This window comes from Heterodontus francisci, chromosome 6 (assembly GCF_036365525.1).
Source record: "Heterodontus francisci isolate sHetFra1 chromosome 6, sHetFra1.hap1, whole genome shotgun sequence".
In the NCBI taxonomy this organism is placed as follows: Eukaryota; Metazoa; Chordata; class Chondrichthyes; order Heterodontiformes; family Heterodontidae; genus Heterodontus; species Heterodontus francisci.
Window position 1 is genome coordinate 9,262,380 of NC_090376.1, and position 27,044 is coordinate 9,289,423.

Below are 27,044 nucleotides of genomic sequence, written 5' to 3' on the forward strand. Positions count from 1 at the left end.
TCAAGAAGCTCAACACCATCCAGGACAAAGCAGCTCACTTGATTGGCACCCCATCTATCACCTTCAATCTTCACTCCCTTCACCACTGACGCACAGTGGCAACAGTGTGTACCAACTACAAGACACACTGCAATAATTCACCAAGGCACCTTCCAAAGCCGCGACCTCTACCACCTAGAAGGACAAGAGCAGCAGATGCATAGGAACACCACCACCTGTGCAAGTTCCCCTCCAAGCCACACACCATCCTGACTTGGAACTATATTGCCGTTCCTTCACTGGGTCAAAATCCTGGAACTCCCTTCCTAACAGCACTGTTGGTGTACCCACTCCCCAAGGACTGCAGCAGTTCAAGGCGGCAGCTCACCACCACCTTCTCAAGGGCAATTAGGGATGGGCCCAGCCAGCGACGCCCACATCCCAGAAATGAACAATAAAATAACAGGTTACATAGAGTGGGCAGATCAATGGCAAATCGAACTCAAATTAGCAACTTGTGGAGCTCATTCATTTTGGCAGGAGGAGTCAGGAAAGAACACAAATTACGCACAGGAACTGAGAGATCAGAGAATAGATACATAAACCAATAAAAATACCAACACAAGTTGATAACGGTCATAGAGATTGTAAAGAAAGAACTGAGTTCATTTCTACAGAAATAGAATATAAAAGCAGTGAGGTAAGGTTACATTGTAGAGAAATTGCAGAGGTGAGCTGGCAGGATGGATACAGAACTGGCTCAGTCACAGAAGACAGAGGGTAACAGTGGATGGGTGTTTTTCTGAATGGAGGGATGTGACTAGTGGTGTTCCGCAGGGATCAGTGCTGGGACCTTTTGCTCTTTGTAGTATATATCAATGATTTGGAGGAAAATGTAGCTGGTCTGATTAGTAAGTTTGTGGACGACACAAAGGTTGGTGGAGTTGCGGATAATGATGAGGATTGTCAGAGGATACAGCAGGATATAGATCGGTTGGAGACTTGGGCGGAGAAATGGCAGATCGAGTTTAATCCGGACAAATGTGAGGTAATGCATTTTGGAAGGTCTAATGCAGGTGGGAGGTATACAGTATACAGTATAACCCTAACCCTGAAGAGTATTTACAGGCAGAGAGATCTGGGCGTACAGGTCCACAGGTCACTGAAAGTGGCAACGCAGGTGGGTAAGGTAGTCAAGAAGGCATACGGCATGCTTGCCTTCATCGGTTGGGGCATAGAGTATAAAAATTGGCAAGTCATGTTGCAGCTGTACAGAACCTTAGTTAGGCCACACTTAGAATATTGCGTGCAATTCTGGTCGCCATACTACCAGAAGGACGTGGAGGCTTTGGAGAGGGTACTGAGGAGGTTTACCAGGATGTTGCCTGGTTTGGAGGGCATTAGCTATGAGGAGAGGGTGGAAAAACCCGGATTGTTTTCACTGGAACGACGGAGGTGGAGGGGCGACATGATAGAGGTTTCCAAAGTTATGAGCGGCATGGACAGAGTGGATAGTCAGAAGCTTTTTCCCAGGGTGGAAGAGTCAGTTACTAGGGGACATAGGTTTAAGGTGAGAGGGGCGAAGTTTAGAGGGGATGTGTGAGGCAAGTTCTTTTTACACAGAGGGTGGTGAGTGCTTGGAACTTACTGCCAGGGGAGGTGGTGGAAGCAGATACGATAGTGACGTTTAAGAGACATCTTGACAAATATATGAATAGGAAGGGAATAGAGGGATACGGGCCCCGGAAGTGCAGAAGGTGTTAGTTTCGGCAGGCATCAAGATCGGCGCAGGCTTGGAGGGCCGAATGGCCTGTTCCTGTGCTGTACTGTTCTTTGTTCTATAAGACCAGACTTGGAGTATTGTGTTCAGTTCTGGACTCCATACTACAAAAAGCATATTAAAGCAATGGAGAATGTGCAGAAAAGATTAACCAGCTTGTCTCCAGGATTGAGAGGAAAAATTGAGCAAGTTAGGGCTCTTTTCTCTGGAAAGAGAAAGGATATAGAAGAAACCTTACAGTGGTCTTTAAAATTATGAATGGGTTTGATAGCTTGGATGTGGAGAAACTATTTTCACTTTACAGAATCATAAAACAATACAGCACAGGAGGAGGCCATTTGGTCCATCATGCCAGTACTGGCTCTTTGAAAGAGCTATCCAATTAGTCCCATTACCCCACTCTTTCCCTATTGCCCACTACCCTTTCAGGTAGTACATTCCACATCTGGACAACTGGCTATGGAACCTTTTTTTTCCCTCATTTGCCAAGTACCTTAAAACACGTGTCCTCTGGTAACTGACCCTCCCATCACTGCAAACAGTTTCTCTATTTACTCTATCAAAATCCTTCATGATTTTGAACACCTCTATCAAATCTTCCCTTAACGTCTCGGCTCCAAGGCGAACAGCTCCAGTTTCTCTCGTCTCTGCACATAACCGTTGTCTTTCATCAGTAACCACTTTCTGGTCCCACATTAGTAAATCTTCTCTAGTTGTGGGTGAGTCCAGAACAAGAGGGCATAAATAGAAAATCATCATTAACAGATCACGAAGAATTGAGGAGGAATTTCTTTGTACAGAGAGTGGTGAGAATGTGGGTTTTGCTGCCACAACAAGTACAACTTGCAATTATATAGCACCTTAAACATAATGAAAATGTCGCAAGTGTCACAGGAGCGAGTGCCAAACAAAATTTGACACAGGTCACATAAGGGGATATTAGGACAGGTGATGAAAAGCTTGGTCAAAGATACAGGTTTTAAGGAATGTTTTAAAGGAAGAAAGAGGGTTGACAGGCGGAGAGGTTTAGGGAGGGAATTCCAGAGCTTAGGGCCCAGGCAGCTGGACGCCAATGGTGGAGCGATTAAAATCGGCGATGTTCACGAGGGTAGAATTGGAAGAGCGCAGGTATCTCGGAGGGTTGTAGGGCTGGAGATTACAGAGACCGGGGTGGGGGGGTGGGGGGCGAGAACATGGAGTGATTGAAGCATCAACACGTTTAAGAGGAGGCCTGATGCATACATGAGGGAGAAGGGAATTGTGGGAAATGGAGGGCAGGATGGGAAAAGGTAATTAGAGAGGGTGGAGGCCCGTGTGGTGCTTAAGCACCAGCACAAAGCCAGATGGGCCGAATTACTGTTTCTGTGTTCAGATTCTATGTAGTTCAATTTAAAATATACGCTTCTTAATCAGGCCACAAATACCTGGCTGTACTGCCACCTTGTGGCAACCCACAATACAGCACCATAGACTCAGGAAGTCATATAGTTTCGTGATACTGAGACACAGTGTTGGTGACTACGTATGGTCATTTGAACCTGACAGTGTGCTCTATGTGGGGAGAAATTAAAAGTTTTTTTTTAAATGTGGTTAAAAATCTGGGAACCTGGGGCATCTTGTGCCAGATCTTGAACATTACCCCTCATTCGACCGTCCGGCCACTTTTCTTGCCGTTGAGGTTTCTGGCTCTCCGAGGAGCTGCCCCGCTCTCTTCTGCCGAGCTTGCCTCTGGCACAATTACGGTATTTACATTTAAGGATAGCGTCGCTCACGATGCATCACAGGGTCGGAAGCCAAAAATTATCTGGATGCCAGGTCCCAACCCTGAATTGAAAATCAAGCGCATTGTGTCTCTGAAACCCGATTCGTTCACTTTCTTCTCACTTATCCAGGGAGAGAAAGCAAGGGAAAGGCGATCGGAAGCAGAATTTTTCCAGCATCCCTAGAGCAATTGAAAGCACTCTATTCCAAGTAGGATTTTCATTTTTGGTTAGACAAGGGCTTTAAGGGTTACAGAACCAAGATGGACAGATGGAGTTAAAGCACATCTCGGCCATGATTTCAACGAACGACCAAACAGCTCGAGAGGCTGAATGGCCTCTTGTTCCTAATCGGACTGCCAATCCTAGAGTTTTTCCGTGTATGCAGTGCACCTGGGCTCCAATGAAAAACTACCCAGTGTGGCACGCTTGACACTGAAGCTCAATATATGGTGGGACCATAGGAACCAGGCCATACTCTGACATGGTGTGCCATTCCTGAGATTGAATCTCAATAAGACTGCCTCTAGAACCTTCAGAAACAGAACATTGGTTGGCAGTAGACAAATCGCTGGGGGAAATGGGACTTTGAGGAGGATCTTACTTCAGTACCTTCGCTGATGAGGTCTTACAATAGGGAGGGAGTTTGTCTGGCCACAAACCTGGAGTGTTGGAAGGGGAGGGAAGGTTATTTATATTTTAGATATCCTAACATGCCATCGACACTACCTTCCATTAATGAGATTAATGGTTCATAGAATAAAGCAGTGCAGGAAGAGCGCATTTGGCCATTGCGTCTGTGAAAGAGCTATCCAATGAGTCCCACACCCCCTGCCCTTTCCCTATAGCCCTGCAAATTGTTCCTTTTTCAAGTACATATCCAATTCCTTTTGAAAGTTATTATTGAAGCTGTTTCCACCAGTGCATTCCACGTCCAAAGTTGACCCAAGGCTAGCCCCAGTTGGGTTGGTCCTCACTCCTTCATCACTGCCCTATACATGCCTGCAAGGGCCCAGAGAGAGAGCATGCCCCCAGAGCAGGCACAGCTGCCGAGGCCAGTGAAGGAGGCATGTGAGACGCAGAGAAATCGAGGCAATGGCCACAGTCAGAAATACACCCTTGCAAACTGCCTTTCCACGACTGCTCTGTACACCTCCCCCCATGTCAATCTCTTCCCATAATGAAGCAGTCCAGCCGCTAGAGCAGGAGCGTGGTGGGCTGTTCCATTCAGGATGGGGAGGGGTGCCAACATCAATCAACATGGGTTGCCTTCAATCGAAACTTCACACATATGGAGGCTAGCACTACTCAGTGATTGGAAGTGGTTCCACGTATGGGCTGAGGAGAGAGAGAAATGTACCCAATGCCAGCACTGAACCATGAAGTATATCCCCTGTTGATTGGGTGGAATCTCACACTATTGCTCAATATTAGCTCCCAAACCTCATGGAAGGGGTAGCACCAGGCTCCAGTCTCATGTCGTGCTGGCCCAGAGTTACTGAGTGACTCAGAGGCTAACTCACCTCCTCAGATCACGCTCCTGCACTCTGGGCAGTGACTGCTCAAATTGGAGTTCCCAACCTTGCAGGACTCTCCTGGAGTCTCTGCGATCTATTGATTTTTAAAAATTCTTTCATGGATGTGGGCGTCGCTGGCCAGGCCAGCATTTATTGCCCATCCCTCATTGCCCTTGAGAAGGTGGTGGTAAGCTGCCTTCTTGAACCGCTGCAGTCCATGTGGGGTAGGTACACCCACAGTGCTGTTAGGAAGAGAGTTCCAGGATTTTGACCCAGCAACAGTGCAGGAACGGTGATATAGTTCCAAGTCAGGATGGTGTGTGACTCGGGGGCGGGGGGGAGGAGGAGACGGGGGGGGGTGGAGGGGTGGGAAGGAGGAGATTGGGGGGGGGGGTGGGAAGGAGGAGAGGGGGTGGGGTGGGAAGGAGGAGAGGGGGGGGGGTGGGAAGGAGGAGACGGGGGGGGGGTGGGAAGGAGGAGACGGGGGGGGGGTGGGAAGGAGGAGACGGGGGGGGGGTGGGAAGGAGGAGACGGGGGGGGGGTGGGAAGGAGGAGACGGGGGGGGGTGGGAAGGAGGAGACGGGGGGGGGGGAAGGAGGAGACGGGGGGGGGGGGAAGGAGGAGACGGGGGGGGGGGGAAGGAGACGGGGGGGGGGGGAAGGAGGAGACGGGGGGAGGGGAAGGAGGAGACGGGGGGGGGGGGGGAGGAGGAGACGGGGGGGGGGGGGAAGGAGGAGACGGGGGGGGGGGAAGGAGGAGACGGGGGGGGGGGAAAGGAGGAGACGGGGGGGGGGAAGGAGGAGACGGGGGGGGGGAAGGAGGAGACGGGGGGGGGGGGGAAGGAGGAGACGGGGGGGGGGGAAGGAGGAGACGGGGGGGGGGGGGAAGGAGGAGACGGGGGGGGGGGGGAAGGAGGAGACGGGGGGGGGGGAAGGAGGAGACGGGGGGGGGGGAAGGAGGAGACGGGGGGGGGGGAAGGAGGAGACGGGGGGGGGGGAAGGAGGAGACGGGGGGGGGGGAAGGAGGAGACGGGGGGGGGGGAAGGAGGAGACGGGGGGGGGGGGAAGGAGGAGACGGGGGGGGGGGGAAGGAGGAGACGGGGGGGGGGGGAAGGAGGAGACGGGGGGGGGGGGAAGGAGGAGACGGGGGGGGGGGGAAGGAGAGACGGGGGGGGGGGAAGGAGGAGACGGGGGGGGGGGGGAAGGAGGAGCGGGGGGGGGGGGAAGGAGGAGACGGGGGGGGGGGGGAAGGAGGAGACGGGGGGGGGGGAAGGAGGAGACGGGGGGGGGGAAGGAGGAGACGGGGGGGGGGGAAGGAGGAGACAGGGGGGGGGGGAAGGAGGAGACGGGGGGGGGGGAAGGAGGAGACGGGGTGGGGGGAAGGAGGAGACGGGGTGGGGGGGAAGGAGGAGACGGGGTGGGGGGGAAGGAGGAGACGGGGTGGGGGGAAGGAGGAGACGGGGTGGGGGGGAAGGAGGAGACGGGGTGGGGGGGAAGGAGGAGACGGGGTGGGGGGGAAGGAGGAGACGGGGTGGGGGGGAAGGAGGAGACGGGGTGGGGGGGAAGAGGAGACGGGGTGGGGGGAAGAGGAGACGGGGTGGGGGGAAGAGGAGACGGGGTGGGGGGGAAGAGGAGACGGGGTGGGGGGGGAAGAGGAGACGGGGTGGGGGGGGAGGAGGAGAGACGGGAGGGAGAGAGAGTGGGAGAGAGGGGCGGGAGAGAGATAGGGGGTTGCAGAGGAGAGGGGGGGGCTTGGGAGCTAGAGAGAGGGTTGCGAGGGAGTGGTGTTGCAGGGGAAGGGGGCTGAGAGAGAGGGTTTTTGAGGGGGGGGGAGAAAAAAGAGAGAGAGAGAGATGGATGGGGGGTTGTGGACGTGGGAGGGGTTTGCAGGGGAGAGAGGAGGGGCGGGTGAGAGACAGGGGAGGCTGGGAAAGGGTGGGATGGGAGATCAGGAGGAGGGGACAGCGATTATTCCCCTGTATTCAGACTGGGTTCACACCTTTCATTCCCCTCACTGCAGAGACCACACCCCACCCCCTCCCCCCACTCCCACTAGATCAATGCAAAGGTCAATTAGAAGTATCAGCATTACCTGATCAGTGAAAGCTGTGAGATGCCAGAATGCAGCAGAGAGAGAGAGAGAGAGAGAAGGCAAAAGAGAGGTGGAGAAAGAACAGGAAGATAAACATCAGTGAAAAGCAGAATAAGGTGGAAGGAAAAAACAAAATGAAAAGGTGAATGCAGAAAGATACAGGGGCATCGCTGAATATTTCAAAAACTCGCATTGAATTTTCTATTGATAAAAATTCAAACAATGTTTTTTTCTCACATTCAACTTTTTAAATCAAGTCAATATTTTTCATTGTGTAAAGTCACGGTGATCGTTGATATGGAAATTTATTAAACGATACCCCAAGTCATTCTAAATATGGTGATGCATTCAAGAATTTAACTGTACCACAAACTCATGTCACCCATAGTATGACTTCAAAGTCCCCCCAAATCCCACCTCGCCCTATAACTGTGGGTCTTCACACCTCCATCTGGTTCACTGTCTCTGGACTGCTGTGGGGTGCAGTCCAGACAGAGCTGGGGGCTCATGTTCAATTCCCTCTGCCTCCTTTTGCTGGGTGAGCCAGGGAAGAAAAGAAATGTTATTTGGGAGGCAAGCTTCAAGTGTAAAGGAGCTAACTTTCCCCCGCTCCCTGCACCGTCCTCGCCCATCTTCATTTTTCCACTTCCCCTGGTCTCCACATGGCAACCGCCTACAGGTGGCTTGCCTGAAATCAGGAGGTCGCAGTGTGCAGGTCGGGTCAGGCCCAGTTACAGAGCAAGGCAATATCCCACCCAGGCCCAGCTATGGCCCCCTAGGCATAGGGGCCACCAAATTGCTGGTGCAATTTCCGAGTGTCGACATTGAGCAACACACCCGTTGGGATTGTAACCATGCAAAAAAAAAAAACAAATGCCAATGTCAGCAAGGCTAACAGGCACTCCCCAAACCCAGCAGAAAAGAAAACAACACTTACCGACCAACCCAGCAGGAAAACTGATCACTTACCCATCAAACCAGTTGGGAAAAGCGACACTTACCATGCAACATTGTTGGGAAAAAAAATGGACGTATTCTCACTAACCCAGCGGGAAAAAGCAACACTTACACCTACCCATCCAGAAAGGCATAGGCACAACTACTAACACAGCCAGGGAAAGAGAGAGACACTTAACATAAGGAAAATGCATTCATACTCACAAAGCGTGACTGACAGACTGTGCAATGGGAGTCATGGGAAGGGATAAGGTTCAATGGGATTGTTCATGGTGGAAGCAGTTTGGTCTATTGGGATTGGATTTGGCTGGGAGTGAATGGGAAACGGTTTGGTCCATTGGGATTTTATATGATGGGAGCAAATGGGAAAGGGTTTTGGTTCATTGGAATTCTGTACAGTACAATGGATCAGAAGGGATTTGGTCCATTGGGAGGAACAATCATGAAGGATTATTTTTGCCCCACTAATCGTTTCCTGGACAACATTCCCTGGGAGGCACTCAAAAATGCCCTGGCCCTTGAAGTACCTCAAATTTTGCAACCCAGCCTTTAGTGGAAGAGGGCTGCCCCCATTAAGTGGCAAAATGGGTCCTTAGACCAGGTCTAGGACCAACAGCGAACATCAAATAGCTGGAAGCGGCTCACCCTCCACTGCATCAAGCAGAAGCAAGAGATTCTCAAGATCGTGCAGGCAGCCGCGGTGGATTTTGATTGACAGGCATGTAGTCCATCAGTGGAAACAGACCACGCCTCTCAACTGTCCACGTCATTCCATGGAACTGGTGCTGCTGGAGTCTGGGCCTGCCAGCCTCCAGAACTGGCCCTAAACCCAACATCAAACTGCCAGTACAGCTTTGACAAGCCTGTGAGCAGACACACCAACAAAAGAAAATACAGCTCCAGGACACGGTCTTACATTCAGCAGCCACCCCAGGCCAGTGCTTGGCGACGCCAATGTGCATTTGATCCAGAGGAACCCATTCAGCAGCTGTATCCCATAACCTGTCCTCCTCTCTCTTGCTTCCTCTCTCTCACCCCTCTCCTCATTCTCCCTCACTTCCTCCTTCACCCTATACTTCCCTTTCCCTGTCTCCCTTTATCCTTTTTCTAACTCTCTCATCCTCCCTTGCTCCCTCCAATGACACCCTTCCACTGTGAAAACCCCAAGAGCCATTCTCCATTAAATCTCCCAAATGGCCGTTTGGGTTGAGGTAATGGGCCTGTCGGCATACCATGGGATTCCTGGTATCCGCACAGCTCCGAGGGCAATTTCTGGAAGATTTGGAGGCTGTGACAGATCTCTCCTAACACAGGGTTACCCCCAAGTGGCGAAATGACCCCAGTTGGTAGATTGCATCCAACATCCAGTATACTTACTCTCTCCATTTACTGGCTAATGAATAATGGTATTAACAAGCAGAACACAAACAGAAACCCTTGACTCGGGATCAGTGAGGACATCACACAATAAAATAAATTCCTTTGTACTGACTGCCAAACAAGGACAGGGTGAACAACATTTTCCAAGGCAACATGCATCGTGCAAAGCCAAATAAATGGACCATAGAAAAGGCTTAGAATATCACTCACTTTTGCAGGATGAATATTCCCACCACTATGGTGATTGAAATGATGTCAGAGGTTATCCAGATCATGTAGTATTCATCCGGAGACTGCAGAAAGGAAATTAAACCTTTTAAATCCCCAGGGTCAGAGTGCTGGAGAATAGAGCGATTAATTTTACAAAATGAGTTCGCTTTCAATCACACCCAGGGCAGGTACAGTATCGATTAGATACAGAGTAAAGCTCCCTCTACACTGTCCCCATCAAACACTCCCAGGACAGGTGCAGCACGGGGGTTAGATACAGAGTAAAGCTCCCACTCCCAGGACAGGTGCAGCACGGGGGTTAGATACAGAGTAAAGCTCCCTCTACACTGTCCCCATCAAACACTCCCAGGGCAGGTACAGCACGGGGTTAGATACAGAGTAAAGCTCCTTGACGTGGGGCCATAACACCCGTTTGTTGATGAACACTCGCACATAAGAGAATAAAGACACTGAATCACTGTGATCACATTGAAGGGGTTCAGCTGGCTGTTAATCTGTTAATTGTGTATCAATTGTGCAACAGATTAACGGGAGGCGGAGGGGGTTATTGAGAGGAGTTACAGGGAGGTAGTCACACCTCAGGTAAAAGAAGTAGGTAGATGGGTTACCGTCAGGGGAAAGAGAGGGAACCAGCAGGCAGTGCAGGGATCCCCACCGTTTCCCTCAACAACAGGTATACCGTTTTGGATACTGTTGGGGGGGGGGGGGACTTACCAGGGGTAAGCAATGGGGTACAGGTCTCTGGCGCAGAGTCTGTCCCTGTTGCTCAGAAGGGAAGGGGGAAGAGGAGCAGAGCATTAGACAGTGGGGACTCCATAGTTAGGGGAACAGATAGGAGGTTTTGTGGGAATGAGAGAGACTCACGGTTGGTGTGTTGACTCCCAGGTGCCAGGGTTCATGATGTCTCGGATAGTGTTTTGGGGATCCTTAAGGGGGAGGGGGAGCAGCCCCAAGTCGTGGTCCACATAGGCACCAACGACATAGGTAGGAATGGGGATGGGGATTTAAGGCAGAAATTCAGGGAGCTAGGGTGGAAGCTTAGAGCGAGAACAAACAGAGTTGTTATCTCTGGGTTGTTGCCCGTGCCACGTGCTAGCGAAGCGAGGAATAGGGAGAGAGAGGAGTTGAACACGTGGCTGCAGGGATGGTGTAGGAGGGAGGGTTTTGGTTTCCTGGATAATTGGGGCTCTTTCTGGGGTAGGTGGGACCTCTACAAACAGGATGGCCTTCACCTGGACCAGAGGGGTACCAATATCCTGGGGGGGGAGATTTGCTAGTGCTCTTCGGGGGGGTTTAAACTAATTCAGCAGGGGAATGGGAACCTAAATTGTAGCGCCAGTGTACAGGATGTTGAGAGTAGTGAGGTCAGGGATAAGGTTACAAGGACGCAAGAGGGCACTGGCAAGCAAGAACCTGGTTTAAAGTGTGTCTACTTCAACGCCAGGAGCATCCGGAATAAGGTGGGTGAGCTTGCAGCATGGGTTGGTACCTGGGATCTCGATGTTGTGGCCATTTCGGAGACATGGGTAGAGCAGGGACAGGAATGGATATTGCAGGTTCCGGGATTTAGATGTTTCAGTAAGAACAGAGAAGATGGTAAAAGAGGGGGTGGTGTGGCATTGTTAATCAAGGAGAGTATTACGGCGGCAGAAAGGACATTTGAGGACTCGTCTACTGAGGTAGTATGGGCCGAGATTAGAAACAGGAGAGGTGAGGTTACCCTGTTGGAGTCTTTTATAGACCTCCGAATAGTTCCAGAGATGTAGAGGAAAGGATAGCGAAGATGATTCTCGACAGGAGCGAGAGTAACAGGGTAGTTGTTATGGGAGACTTTAACTTTCCAAATATTGACTGGAAATACTATAGTTCGAGTACTTTAGATGGGTCAGTTTTTGTCCAGTGTGTGCAGGAGGGTTTTCTGACACAGTATGTAGACAGGCCAACCAGGGGCGATGCCACATTGGATTTGGTACTGGGTAATGAACCCGGCCAGGTGTTAGATTTAGATGTAGGTGAGCACTTTGGTGATAGTGATCACAATTTGGTTAGGTTTACCTTAGTGATGGGCAGGGACAGGTATATACCACAGGGCAAAAATTATAGCTGGGGGAAAGGAAATTATGATGCGATTAGGCAAGATTAGCGATAGTCAGCACGGTTTTGTGAAACCTTATTGAGTTTTTTCAGAAGGTGACCAAACAGGTGGATGAGGGTAAAGCCGTGGATGTGGTGTATATGGATTTCAGTAAGGCGTTTGATAAGGTTCCCCACGGTAGGCTATTGCAGAAAATATGGAAGTATGGGGTTGAAGGTGATTTAGTGCTTTGGATCAGAAATTGGCTAGCTGAAAGAAGACAGAGGGTGGTGGTTGATGGCAAATGTTCATCCTGGAGTTTAGTTACTAGTGGTGTACCACAAGGATCTGTTTTGGGGCCACTGCTGTTTGTCATTTTTATAAATGACCTAGAAGAGGGTGTAGAAGGGTGGGTTAGTAAATTTGCGGATTACACTAAGGTCGGTGGAGTTGTGGATAGTGCCGAAGGATGTTGTAGGGTACAGAGGGACATAGATAGGCTGCAGAGCTGGGCTGAGAGATGGCAAATGGAGTTTAATGTGGAAAAGTGCGAGGTGATTCACTTTGGAAGGAGTAACAGGAATGCAGAGTACTGGGCTAATGGGAAGATTCTTGGTAGTGTAGATGAACAGAGAGATCTTGGTGTCCAGGTACATAAATCCCTGAAAGTTGCCACCCAGGTTAATTGGGCTGTTAAGTAGGCATATGGTGTGTTAGCTTTTATTAGTAGGGGGATCGAGTTTCGGAGCCACGAGGTCATGCTGCAGCTGTACAAAACTCTGGTGAGACCGCACCTGGAGTATTGCGTGCAGTTCTGGTCACCGCATTATAGGAAGGATGTGGAAGCTATGGAAAGGGTGCAGAGGAGATTTACTAGGATGTTGCCTGGTACGGAGGGAAGGTCTTACGAGGAAAGGCTGAGGGACTTGAGGTTGTTTTCGTTGGAGAGAAGGAGGAGGAGAGGTGACTTAATAGAGACATATAAAATAATCAGAGGGTTAGACTAGATTAGATTAGAGATACAGCACTGAAACAGGCCCTTCGGCCCACCGAGTCTGTGCCGAACATCAACCACCCATTTATACTAATCCTACACTAATCCCATATTCCTACCAAACATCCCCACCTGTCCCTATATTTCCCTACCACCTACCTATACTAGTGACAATTTATAATGGCCAATTTACCTATCAACCTGCAAGTCTTTTGGCTTGTGGGAGGAAACCGGAGCACCCGGAGAAAACCCACGCAGACACAGGGAGAACTTGCAAACTCCACACAGGCAGTACCCGGAATCGAACCTGGGTCCCTGGAGCTGTGAGGCTGCGGTGCTAACCACTGCGCCACTGTGCCGCCCTTTAGATTAGGGTGGATAGTGAAAGTCTTTTTCCTCGGATGGTGATGGCAAACACGAGGGGACATAGCTTTAAGTTGAGGGGTGATAGATATAGGACAGATGTCAGAGGTAGTTTCTTTACTCAGAGAGTAGTAGGGGCGTGGAACGCCCTGCCTGCAACAGTAGTAGACTCGCCAACTTTAAGGCCATTTCAGTGGTCATTGGATAGACATATGGATGAAAATGGAATAGTTTAGGTCAGATGGTTTCACAGGTCGGCGCAACATCGAGGGCCAAAGGGCCTGTACTGCGCTGTAGTGTTCTATGTTCTATGTTCTAATTGATTATATGCAGGTGGAGAGTGTTAATTGGGGTTTTATTTGAGTACTTGTCAGCAAACACTTACTCAGTCTGGCGGAAGGTTTTTTGAGTGAGGTGCTACATGTAATCCTTTTGTTCTGCACAATAAATGTGAAACTGAGTAAAGATAGGCTCCAGCATTATCCTTCCATAACAAACTTTCTGGAGTTTAACACGGGCAAAGCAAATTCAGCTTTGGATTGCAATGACTCAGAACTCGGCCACTTCTAAGAATCTAATTGAAGCTTATCAAGGAGATGTAGGTGTGGGCGGCGTGGGGCAGGGGAGGGGCTGTGACGGATCTGACCTTCTACAACAGAAAAGAACAACAGCTGGCATCCACTCACTGAAGCACGGGATGCAAATGAGCTTCCAGGAAATTGGAGGAGCATATAAAAATAATCTCCGCAGACCAAAAGTATTAATTACAAGGACCCCCTCCAGCACCTGCATTGTTCAGAGTCCCTTCCAACAGCGTGTGTTCAAATGACGCACTTGCATTCTTTCCCTTTCCAAAGAGTTGCTTTCTTTGCATCTTTACAAGAGGCAAGAACAAAGGACGAAGCCTCAGCCAAAATAAGGGCTTCCAACAGGGTTACCAACCCTCCAGGACCGCCCTGGAGCTTCCACGATTTGTAACTTAATCTTCAGGACACGCCAGAAAGAAAAAGATAAATCACAGAACCATAGAATAATCTTGTACCAGAGGCAGCCATTCGGCCCATCAAGTCTGTGCCGTCGCTTTCGAAGAGGAATCCAGTTGATCCTTCTTCCCCGCTTTTTCCCCATATCCCTGCAATTTATTACTCCTTCAAGTATTTATCCCATTCCCCATTGAGATCGGGGAAAGATTAATCAACAGGATTGCAACTAGGTAACAAAGAGTCGATTCCCTTTCCAATTGGCTGTGGGAGGGCACTGCACCTGGAGGATGGGCCAATGGCGAGTGTGTGGCGGTGGGAGGTCATGTGATGAAACCTCCAGCTGACCAGAGTTGGTCACCTTCAGCTGCGACAAAAGCCTTTGTAGTTGAGCTGCTTGGATGTGAACTGATCACGTTTGTGAAAGGAAACACGCTCGTAGGTAAGAAGACCTTATCTGTGGATGAATTAAATCCTTGAAGCTTACATTGCGTGTCCCTATCCAATAGTGTGCACTAAGGATTCACTCTCACTGGAGGCTGTGATGAGGGTGGGTGCATGTGAGAGTGTCAAGGGTCAGCGAAAGACACACACAGAGAAAGAGAGACAGACAGAGAGATAAAGACAAAGGAGAAGAGAGAAGGGAGGAAAGAATGTCAAAGCAAAGGACAGCATGAGGGTAGCAGGGCATATGCGAGAGTGAGACAAAAAGATAGAGACAGACAGAGCGAAGGAAAACAGGAGAGAGGCAGGGTAAGAGAAAGAGACAAACGTACAGAGAGCAGGATGCAAAGATGCTGTCCTGGGGGGTGGGGGGGTGGGGGGGGGGGGGTGGGGTGGTGTTCAGGGGAACGAGATGGGGGAAAAAGGATGCATGACGGGGGTTGGGGTGGGGAGAGAGAGAGAGGCCGGACAGAGGAGTGAGGCACAAACAGAGACACGTCCAGTCAGAGAGGCAGAGTGAGTTCGATACAAAGAAAGACAGATATAAAAAAAAGGGAAAAAAGACATCAACAAAAACAGACACACTCAGATAAATGACACAGGCGAACAGCAGCATCATTTAGAATAGCCGCATACATATTAGTTTAAGAAGTTAAATCGCAATTTCATGGTATTTGTTTTATTTCCACAGTGAAATGGGAGGGGCACAGGGACAGGTAGGTTGCCAAGATTCCCCTCTTCAAGGAATGCAGAGTGAACACTGAAATATTCCATCGCCCCCAGTCCTCCCTGCCCCAACCACTGGGACACCATGTGGGATCCTGGTTACAGATTCACCAGATTCATACCGGGGCAAAAAGGGATGGATTACGAGGACAGTCTAGGCTTGTATTTCGTCATGTTTAGAAGATTGTGGGGTGATCTAATTGAGATGTTTAAGATGATTAAAGGAGTTAGAGAGAGAAAGAGAGAGAGAGAGAGAGAGAGAGACTATTTCCTCTGCTGGGGGACAAAGGGGGCATAACCTTAAAATTAGAGCCAGGCCCTTCAGGGGTGATATCAGGAAGCACTTGTTCACACAAAGAGGAGTGGAAATCTGGAAGTCACTCCCCCAAAAAGCTGTTGAAGCTGGAGGGAGGTCAATTGGAAATGTCAACACGGAGATTGATAAGGGTATTAAGAGTTTCGGAAGCAAGGTGGGTAGATATAGAGTTCAGATACAGATCAACCGTGATCTCATTGAATGGCGGAACAGGCTTGAGGGGTTGAACGGCCTCCTCCTGCTCTAGTGTCCCAGTGACCCTGTGTTGTTACTGTGTCTCTTACTCACCATTATCCAGGTGGGAGCTTGCACTTCACTGAGGACTTGACAGGCATCAGAAGTAACTGACCGCACCCCTGCACACCACAACACAGAGAACAGCCACGGTTCGTTCACCAAGTACAGGTTGATGCTGATATTTTCCGATGCATACTCCCTGCAATAGAGAGAGAGAGAAAAACAAAGAGTGAGGCAGGTGGAGCAGCTTGCCATCAGAAGGTGAGTGTAGCCCAGAAAGACAGACAGCTCCTATCTATGGTTAACAGAGTGCCAGCGTTTATGTGACAGGGGAAGGGTTGCCAACTCTGCAGGGAGTGTTCCTTGAGGTTTGCTCACATGATATCCAACTAGCCCTCCCCCCACAACATGCCCGCCATTGAATGCCTGACATGTCTAATCACATGGCGCCCAGCCTTCCCAAACCAACATCAACTTGCATTGATATAGTGCCTTTAATGCAGTAAAACTTCCAAAGGTGCTTCACAGCAGTGATTGTCAAACAAAAGCAGAGGGACAGTGGCAATGTCACTGAACATGTAATTTAGAGGCCTAGGCTAATGCTCTGGGGTCACAGGTTCAAATCCCACCATGTCAGCTGGTAGAATTTAAATTCAATTAATTAATAAAAATCAGGAATTGAAAGCTAGTCTCAGTATTGGTGCCATGAAACTATCACCGATTGTTGCAAAAACCCATCTGGTTCACTAATGCCCTTTAGGGAAGGAAATCTGCAGTCCTCACCTGGTCTGGCCGACATGTGACTCCAGAACCACTGCCCTCTGAAATGGCCTAGCAAGCCACTCAATTGTCAAGGGCAATTAGGGATGGGCAACACATGCTGGCCTTGCCAGCAACACCCGCATCCCATGAAATGAATTTTAAAAAGGCAGTGTTTGCTGACAACACAACCACTAGGTGGCTCAGGTGGCACGTGCAAACGTAGCCTCATCCACTGAAACGTCACTGTCAGGGACGTCTCAGGCAGTGCCAGTAATAAAGTTGCCGCTGCGCAATTTATCACTCAAACCAAATTAATCCCAAATCTCAATTGCTGCGATCGCTGCCTCCAACCCATCCCCAACAGTACCCTGCTCCCTCCTGCCATCGCGCTTCCCTTTGCCACACTCTCACGTGCCTGTCTGCTCGCCGCTCACTGTCTGCCTCGCCGCTGCCTTCCCTCGGCCACTCGCGCCCATCCTTGCCGCTTCCCACCCCACCGGTCGCTCGCTCCCGCAACACCCCGTCGCCGCTTGCTCCCCACTCCACCCCCCCCTCTTCTTCAGGCAGTGCGGCAGGGATCGATCAGATGAGTTGGGTGGGGGGAGGGTGGCGGAGCAAAGAGGACAGGAGCAAGTGGCTGAAGGAAGACAGTGATGAGGCCGGGAGTGATCGGCCGAGGTGGGGGGAGGGGCGGGGAAGCGGCAAAGCTGGGAGCGAGCCACCAAGAGGAAAGTGGCAAGGGCGGAAGCAAGTGGCTGAAGGAAGGCGTGGGAAATTGAAAGCGGTGATTGAAACAGGGATGGCGGGAGGGAGCAGGGTACTGTCCGGGGGAATGGAAGCGGCGATCGCGGCTATTGCAGGGTGAGGACGTTTAGCCAGCACCTAATAAGCCCAACAAGAGGGGGCGCAATTATAGATTTAGTCTTCAGTAATAAAGCTGGGCAAGTAGATGAAGTAGCAGTGGGTGGCCATTTTGGAGATAGTGACCATAATACAGTAAGTTTCAGCGTAATCATGGAAAAGGATAAAGATAAAACAGGAGGAAAAGTTCGAAACAAGAAATGCTGGAACCACTCAGCAGGTCTGGCAGCATGTGTGAAAAGAGAAGCAGAGTTAACGTTTCGGGTCAGTGACCCTTCTGCAGTTCCGAAGAAGGGTCACTGACCCGAAACATCAACTCTGCTTCTCTTTCCACAGATGCTGCCAGACCTGCTGAGTGGTTCCAGCATTTCTTGTTTTTATTTCAGATTTCCAGCATCCGCAGTATTTTGCTTTTAGTAAAAGTTCTAAATTGGGGGAAGGTGAATTTTAAGAAGCTGCGAGGTGACCTGACTAAAGTGGACTGGATATAGCGACTTGAAGGAAAATCAATGGTAGAACAGTGGGAAGCATTCAAAAGCGAAATACTACAGGCACAGTGTAGGCATGTCCCCACAAAGATAAAGGGTAGTACTGCCAAACCTAGAGCCCCCTGGTTATCTAGAAGCTTAAAGGGTAAGTTAAAGCAGAAAAGAAAGTTTATGACGATCACAAAAATCTTAATACTTTAGAAAACCTAGAGGGAGTATAGAAAATGCAGGGGTGAAGTAAAAAAGGAAATTCGAAAAGCAAAGAGAGGACATGAAAAATTGGCAGGTAAAATCAAGGAAAACCCAAAGATGGTTTATCAGTACATTAAGAGCAAGAGGATAACTAAGGAAAGGGTAAGGTCTATCAGAGATGTACAAGGGAACTTATGCATGGATGCAGAAGATGTGGGCAGGGTTCTTAATATGTTTTTTGTCTCTGTCTTCACAAAGGAGAGAGATGATGCAAACATTGTAGTTAAAGAGGCAGAGCGTGAAATATTAGATATGATAAACATTATGAGAGAGGAAGTACTAGAGAGTCTGACATCCTTGAAAATGGATAAATCACCAGGATTGCATCCCAGGTTGTTAAAGGAAGCCAGGGAGGAAATAGCGAATGCGTTATTTTTTTTTTTAATTCATTCATGGGATGTAGGCGTCACTGGCCAGGCCAGCATTTATTGCCCATCCCTAATTGCCCTTGAAGAGGTGGTGGTGAGCTGCCTTCTTGAACCGCTGCAGTCCATTTGGGGTAGGTACACCCACAGTGCTGTTAGAAAGGGAGTTCCCGGATTTTGACCCAGCGACAGAGAAGGAACGGCGATATAGTTCCAAGTCAGGATGGTGTGTGACTTGGAGGGGAACTTGCAGGTGGTGGTGTTCCCATGTATTTGCCGCCCTTGTCCTTCCAGTTGGTAGAGGTCACGGGTTTGGAAGGTGCTGTCGAAGGAGCCTTGGTGCATTTCTGCAGTGCATCTTGTAGATGGTACACACTGCTGCCACTGTGCGTCGGTGGTGGAGGGAGTGAATGTTTGTGGATGGGGTGCCAATCAAGCGGGCTGCTTTGTCCTGGATGGTGTCGAGCTTCTTGAGTGTTGTTGGAGCTGCACCCATCCAGGCAAGTGGAGAGCATTCCATCACACTCCTGACTTGTGCCTTGTAGAAGGTGAACAGGCTTTGGGGAGTCAGGAGGTGAGTTACTCGCCTCAGGATTCCTAGCCTCTGACCTGCTCTTGTAGCCACAGTATTCATATGACTACTCCAGTTCAGTTTCTGGTCAATGGTACCCCCTAGGATGTTGATAGTGGGGGATTCAGCGATGGTAATGTCGTTGAATGTCAAGGGGAGATGGTTAGATTCTCTCATGTTGGAGATGGTCATTGCCTGGCACTTGTGTGGCGCGAATGTTACTTGCCACTTATCAGCCCAAGCCTGGATATTGTCCAGGTCTTGCTGCATTTCTACACGGACTGCTTCAGTACCTGAGGAGTCATGAATGGTGCTGGACATTGTGCAATCATCAGCGAACATCCCTACCTCTGACCTTATGATTCAAGGAAGGTCATTGATGAAGCAGCTGAAGATGGTTGGGCCGAGGACACTACCCTGAGGAACTACTGCAGTGATGTCCTGGACCTGAGATGATTGACCTCCAACAACCACAACCATCTTCCTTTGCGCTAGGTATGACTCCAGCCAGCGGAGGGTTTTCCCCGATTCCCATTGACCTCAGTTTTGCTAGGGCTTCTTGATGCCATACTCGGTCAAATGCTGCCTTGATGTCAAGGGAAGTCACTCTCACCTCACCTCCTGAGTTCAGCTCTTTTGTCCATGTCTGAATCAAGGTTGTAATGAGGTCAGGAGCTGAGTGGCCCTGGCGGAACCCAAATTGAGCGTCACTGAGCAGGTTATCGCTAAGCAAGTGCCGCTTGATGGCACTGTTGATGACACCTTCCATCACTTTACTGATGATTGAGAGTAGGCTGATGGGGCGGTAATTGGCCGGGTTGGACTTGTCCTGCTTTTTGTGTACAGGACATACCCTGGGCAATTTTCCACATTGCAGGGTAGATGCCAGTGTTGTAGCTGTACTGGAACAGCTTGGCTAGGGACGGGGCAAGTTCTGGAGCACAGGTCTTCAGTACTATTGCCGGAATATTGTCAGGACCCATAGCCTTTGCAGTATCCAATGCCTTCAGTTGTTTCTTGATATCACGCGGAGTGAATCGAATTGACTGATGTCTGGCATCTGTGATGCTGGGGACTTCAGGAGGAGGCCGTGATGGATCATCAACTCGACACTTCTGGCTGAAGATTGTTGCAAATGCTTCAGCCTTATCTTTCACACTGATGTGCTGGGCTCCCCCATCATTGAGATGGGGATATTTGTGGAGCCACCTCCTCCAGTTAGTTGTTTAATTGTCCACCACCATTCACGGCTGGATGTGGCAGGACTGCAGAGCTTAGATCTGATCCGTTGGTTATGGGATCACTTAGCTCTATCGCATGCTGCTTACGCAGTTTGGCATGCAAGTAGTCCTGTGTTGTAGCTTCACCAGGTAGACACCTCATTGAGGTATGCCTGGTGCTGCTCCAGGCATGCCCTCCTGCACTCTTCATTGAACCAGGGTTGGTTTCCTGACTTGATGGTAATGGTAGAGTGGGAGATATGCCGGGCCATGAGGTTACAGATTGTGGTTGAGTACAATTCTGCTGCTGCTGATGGCCCACAGCGCCTCATGGATGCCCATTTTTGCATTGCTAGATCTGTTCGAAATCTATCCCATTTAGCATGGTGATAGTGCCACACAACACGATGGTGGGTATCCTCAATGTGAAGGTGGGATTTCGTCTGCACAAGGATTGTGCGGTGGTCACTCCTTCCAATACTGTCATGGACAGAAGCATCTGCGGCAGGCAGATTGGTGAGGATGAGGTCAAGTATGTTTTTCCCTCATGTTGGTTCCCCCACCACCTGCCGCAGACCCAGTCTAGCAGCTATGTCCTTTAGGACTCGGCCAGCTTGGTCAGTAGTGGTGCTACCAAGCCACTCTTGGTGATGGACATTGAAGTCCCCCACCCAGAGTACATTTTGTGCCCTTGCCACCCTCAGTGCTTCCTCCAAGTGTTGTTCAACATGGAGGAGTACTGACTCATCAGCTGAGGGAGGACGGTAGGTGGGAATCGGCAGGAGATTACCTTGCCCATGTTTGACCTGATGCCATGAGACTTCATGGGGTCCGGAGTCGATGTTGAGGACTCCCAGGGCAACTCCCTCCCTACTGTATACCACTGTGCCACCACCTCTGTTGGGTCTGTCCTGCCGGTGGGACAGGACATACCCGGGGATGGTGATGGCAGAGTCTGGGACATTGTCTGTAAGGTATGATTCAATGAGTATGACTATGTCAGACTGTTGCTTGACTAGTCTGTGGAACAGCTCTCCCAACTTTGGCACAAGCCCCCAGATGTTAGTAAGGAGGACTTTACAGGGTCGACAGGGCTGGGTTTGCCGTTGTCGTTTCCGGTGCCTAGGTCGATGCCGGGTAGTCCGTCCAGTTTCATTCCTTTTTATTGACTTCGTAGCGGTTAGGTACAACTGAGTGGCTTGCTAGGCCATTTCAGAGGGCATGTAAGAGTTAATCACATTGCTGTGGGTCTGGAGTCACATGTCGGCCAGACCAGGTAAGGACAGCAGATTTCCTTCCCTAAAGGACATTAGTCAACCAGATGGGTTTTTACAACAATCGACAATGGTTTCATGGCCATCATTAGACTAGCTTTAAATTCCAGATTTATTAATTAAATTCAAATTCCACCTTCTGCTGTGGTGGGATTCAAACCCATGTCCCCAGAGAAATACCCTGGGTCTCTGGGTTACTAGTCCAGTGATAATACCACTACGCCACTGCCTACCTGCTACGCCACCGCCTACCCAATCCTCGCTAGATACAGGAGGTACCAGACGATTGGAGGTCTGCGAACGTTGTATCATTGTTTAAAAAGGGTGCGAGGGATAGGCTAAATAATTATAGGCTGGTCAGTCTGACCTCGGTAAATTGTTAGCATCTATTCTGAGGGACAGTTTCCCCTAGTGGAGAGATCAATTACCAGGGGGCACAGATTTAAGGTGATTGGTAGAAGGATTAGAGGGGACATGAGGAACAACTTTTCCACCCAGAGGGTGGTGGGTGTCTGGAATTCAGTGCCAGGAATGGTGGTGGAGGCAAAAACCCTCAACTCATTTAAAAGGTACCTGCACATGCACCTGAAGTGCTATAACCGGCAAGTGCTGGAAAATGGGATTAGATTGGGCGGCTATTTTTTCCAGCCAGCGCGGACACGACGGGCTGAATGGCCTCCTTCTGTGCCGTAATTTTTCTATGGTTCTGGGTCGGCATTGCATGATGACGTCAGTGTGCACGTGCGTGCATTCTTACTGGCAGGCTGGCAAATGTTCGCACGCGCTGATGACGTTCGCAATCACTCTGCGCTTGCTCTGGGTTGTCAGGAGTCACTCTGATAAAAAAAAAAACAAGCCACAGAAGGAGATAGCAGGACAGGTAACTAAAAGCTTGGTCAAAGAGGTAGGTTTTAAGGAGTGTCTTAAAGGAGGAAAGAGAGGTGGAGAGGTTTCGGGAGGGAATTCCAGGGCTTAGGGCCCAGGCAGCTGAAGGCATGGCCGCCAATGGTGGAGCGATTAAAATCAGGATGTGCAAGGGGCCAGAATTGAAGAAAAGCAGCGATCCTGGAGAGTTGTGGGGCTGGATGAGATTACAGAGATAGGGTGGCGGCGACGTCCTGGAGGGATTTGAAAACAAGGATGAGAATTTTAAAGTCGAGGCGTTGCCAAACCAGGAGCCAATGTTGGTCAGTGAGCAGAAATGAAACAGATTCTTCATTGTTTGATTGGCTAATGTTAGACTGGCAGTCAAACAACCTTTTTATCCCCCATCTCCGAGATTCTTACAACAAACAAACAAGCACGGAGCAGTTGGGCTGAATGGACTGTCTACATGCTCAATGCAGACAATCAACCAGGCAGCCAAGGGCTAGCAGGGATGTCAGCCATGGCTCAGTGGATAGCACTCGCAACTTGGAGTCACAAGGTGGTGGGTTCAAGTCCCACTGCCACTCTAGAGACTGGAGCACAGGCTGACACTCCCAGTGCAGTACTGAAGGAGTGCTGCAGTGTCAGAGGTGCCGTCTTTTCAATGAGACATTAAACTGAGGCCTGTATGCCCTCTCAGGTGGATGTTAAAGACCCCACGGCCGCTATTTTGAGCAGGAGAGACTTCCCCACTGTTTATCCCTCAACCATCACAAAAACAGATTCTCCAGGTATTATCACATTGCTGCCTGTGGGAGCTTGCTGTGCTCAAATTAGCTGCCGAATTTCCTACGTTACAACTGTGACTACACTTCAAACAGTACTTCATTGGCTGTAAAGAGCTTTGGGATGTCCTGAGGAGGTGAAAGGCCCTCGATAAATGAAAGTTCGTTCTTTCACAGACGCGCTTCAGCAAAATCCAAATAGCTTCCCGGCTCGTGAGCAGTGTCTACGACACTCCCTCCATATGGGAGTTCCCAGCTCTGGTTGGACATATTCCTGGAGGTTTCATCACAGGACCTCCTGCCACCAGCAGCATTACCCGATGATACAGACCTTTTTCCCCATCTTCAATATGCTTTAATAAATTATAAAGAAAAGTGTTCAAAGAACTGGGTTCTGATGAAAGACCTTTCTGATTCCCTCTCCACAGATGTTGCCTGACCAGCTGAGTATTGCCAGCATTTTCCGTTTTTATTTCAGTTTTCCAGCAACTGTAGTGTTTTGCGCGTGATGCGTTCCAAAGAGATGTGGCAGTCCATGTCCCTCAATCATTAAAATGTCAGGAACAGGTACAGAAGATAATCGAAAAGGCTAATGGAATGTTGGCCTTTATATCGAGAGGCCTAGAATATAAAGGGGTAGAACTCATGTTTCAGCTGTCCAAAGCCTGGACTTACTGTCAGCACTTGATGGGCACCACACCTTAGGAAGGATAATATTGGCCTTGGAGGGAGTGCAGTGTAGATTTACCAGAATGATACCGGGACGCCAAGGGTTAAATTACGAGGAAAGATTACACACACTTGGGTTTGTGTTCCCTGGAACTCAGAAGGTTAAGGGTTGATTTGATTGACGTTTTCAAGATATCAAAAAAACCTGGCAGGAGATCGGAGGCCCGACATAAAGGAGCAGAAGCAAAGATTCAAAAAAAAAGCAGAAAGTGTCGTCAACTGGAACAGCTCGAGCTCCGGGATTTTGAGCTTCAGCAGCTGGTGTCACTGCAGTGCATCTGCCAGAATAGTTTTGTGGATAGCACATTTACAGTTGTGGTCATCCCGCAGCTTAAGGGTATGCAGGCAGAGAAGAATTGGGAGACCACCAGGCTGTCCAGAAGGACCAGGCAGGTAGTGCAGGAGTCCCCAGATTGCATTTCGCTCTCCAACCCGTATTCTGTTCTGAATACTGGGGAGAGTGATGGTTCCTCTGGGGAGTGCAGCCAGAGACAAGTCCAAAGCACCATGGCTGGCTCAGCTGTTCAGGATATAGGAGGAAGATTGGAAAAGTAATAGTGATAGGGGATTCAATAGTTAGGGGGACAGGCTGAAAGCGTGAATCCCTGCTGCCAGGGTCAAGGATGTCACTGAGCGGCTGCAGAGCATCCTGAAAGGGGAGGGTCAACAGCCACCAGTCATGGCCCACATCGGTACCAACGACATAGGTAGAAAGAGGGATGAGGTCCTACAGGCAGAGTTTAGGGAGCTAGGAAAAAAACTAGAAAGCAGGACCTCATAGGTAATATTCTCCAGATTACTCCTGGTACCATGTGCAAGTGAGTATACAGAAGATGCATACAGGCTGGAGAGATGGTGCAGGAAGGAGGAATTTAGATTCCTGGAACACTGGGACTGGTTCTGGGGGAGAGAGAACCTGTCCAGGCCGCACGGCTTTCACCTGAACAAAGCCGGGACCAATGTCCTTGCGGGGGCATTTACTGGTGCTATTGGGGAGGGTTTCACTGACTGTGACACTGACCAACCCCTGGTGTGTAGCAAAGTCAGGCTTCAGCCAAGGAAGTTACACCACTCCAAGAAGAAAGCTCATCTACGATCAACACTTACTGTACCACTGACCCAGAAAGGAGATCCTCAACATCTTCGATCAGGCTCTTTTGGACAACAATGCTCAGGGCCTGAATGCGGTATCAAAATGGGATCATCTGCACGTCATAATCTATAACTCAGCCCTCACTACATATGGGAAGAGAGATGGGAGGAATGCTGACTGATTCGAGGCTTATTGGACTGGAGCCAGTTACTGCAACTAAGAGGAGAGCCCTCATGAACTACAAACAAGTCCCCAGCAAACAAAACCTAGTTGCTCTCAGAGCTGCCAGAAACAAGTCTCCGCAGACTGCTTGGCACTGCACAATCAATACTGGTTGAAACTCTGCAACAGCATACAATCTGCCGCTGAATCCGACGATGCTCAAGGGATGTATGAAGGAATTAAGAAAGCAACAGGCCCAGCAGTAACTACACCAGCTCCCCTGAAGACAAAGACAGGGGCAATCAACACTGAACCTAGCAAGCAGATGGAAAGGTGAGTGGAGCATTACCTTGAACTCTACATAACGGTGAATATTGTCATTGAAGTAGCTCAGCGCCATTCCAGACTTCCCTGTCATGGAGGAGCTGGACAGCGAACCAATCATAGTAGAGCTCTGCAAGGCCAGTGACCGTCTCGCTAGTGGTAAAGCCCCGGGAAATGATGGTATTCCACCTGGAATCATCAAAAGTGGAAAAGCGGCTCTGCTGCAGCATTTCCGTGAACTTCTGTGTCTCTGTTGGAAGGAAAGATCTGTGCCTCAAAACATGTGAGATGCAAACATGGTCACCTTGTACAAAAGTAAAGACGATCGCAGTGACTGCAGCAATTACCAAGACACCTCCTTGCTAAGTTTTGTGGGGAAGGTCTTTGCTCGATTTGCCCTGAGCAGATTGCAGATCCTGGCATCACGTATCTATCCCGAGTCTCAGTGCAGCTTCAGAGCTGGCAGATCAACAGTCAACGTGATTTTCTCACTTTGCCAGTTACAGAAAAAGTGCCGCAAAACAGCATAGACCACTCTCCATTGCCTTCATAGACCGCACCAAGGCCTTTGATGTTGTTAGCAGAGACTGTCTCTTCAAATTGCTACGGAAAATAGGCTGCCCTACTGGATTCCTGGGCGTCATCTCTTCTTTCCAGGAGAACATGCACAGTTCTGTCAGTTGCAATGGAGCAACATCAGATACTTTCAAGATCAGCAGTGGGGTAAAGCAGGGCTGCATCCTGGCACCAGCTCTCGTTGACATAGTTTTCTCCATGTTGCTATTGTATGCTTTTGGCAACTGAAATGGTGTCTATATGCAGGCCAGAGCTGACGGCAAGCTGTTCAACTTGGTCAGACTGCGTGCTAAGAACAAAATGTGTAAAGTCCTAACCTGTGAGTTGCTCTTTGTTGAATGACGTCACTCTGCCATCGCAAACTGAAGTTCACGTGCAACAGCTTGTAGATCAGTTCTTTTGGGTCTGCGAGGAGTTTGGACTGCTGACGATCAGCGTCAGGAAGAGCAAAGTTATGGGCCAGGACGTAGAGACTCCACTTTCCATCAACATCGACAACCTCACTATGGAGGTCGTTGACAGCTTCACATGCATTGGATCAACAATCACCAGCGACCTGGCCCTTGATGCCGAAATCAGCACCAGGATTGCCAAGGCCACAGCTGTCATGTCAGAGTTGAGAAGGCGAGTGTGGACCAACAGCAAACTAACCGAACATACAAAGCTTCGTGTGTACCAAACTTGTGTTCTCAGCACCCTCCCTTTTTCAGTAGCAAAGCATGGATAACTTATGCAAGCCAAGAAAAGGTGCTGAAAAGCTTCCACCTTGGCTGCCTCAAACAAATAATGGGTATCCCCTGACAGGACAGAGTGCCGAATATGGAAATACACCAGCATGTAGCAATCCGCAGCATGTTTGCCCTCTTGAGTCAGCGGTAATTCAGTT

At 49.6% G+C, this 27,044-nt stretch overlaps 1 protein-coding gene across 2 annotated transcripts in view; it reads right to left on the reverse strand.

The window, feature by feature from the left end:
* Positions 1-27,044, reverse strand: part of LOC137371121 (glycerophosphodiester phosphodiesterase domain-containing protein 5-like) — a 129,246-nt gene that overhangs the window by 47,441 nt on the left and 54,761 nt on the right. For both annotated transcript variants that reach the window (XM_068033087.1, XM_068033088.1), the window contains exons 11-12: positions 15,881-16,028; positions 9,675-9,757 (exon numbers count right to left, since the gene is read on the reverse strand). In XM_068033087.1, the coding sequence (XP_067889188.1) occupies positions 9,675-9,757; positions 15,881-16,028 (231 nt within the window). The remainder of the gene's footprint in view (positions 1-9,674; positions 9,758-15,880; positions 16,029-27,044) is intronic.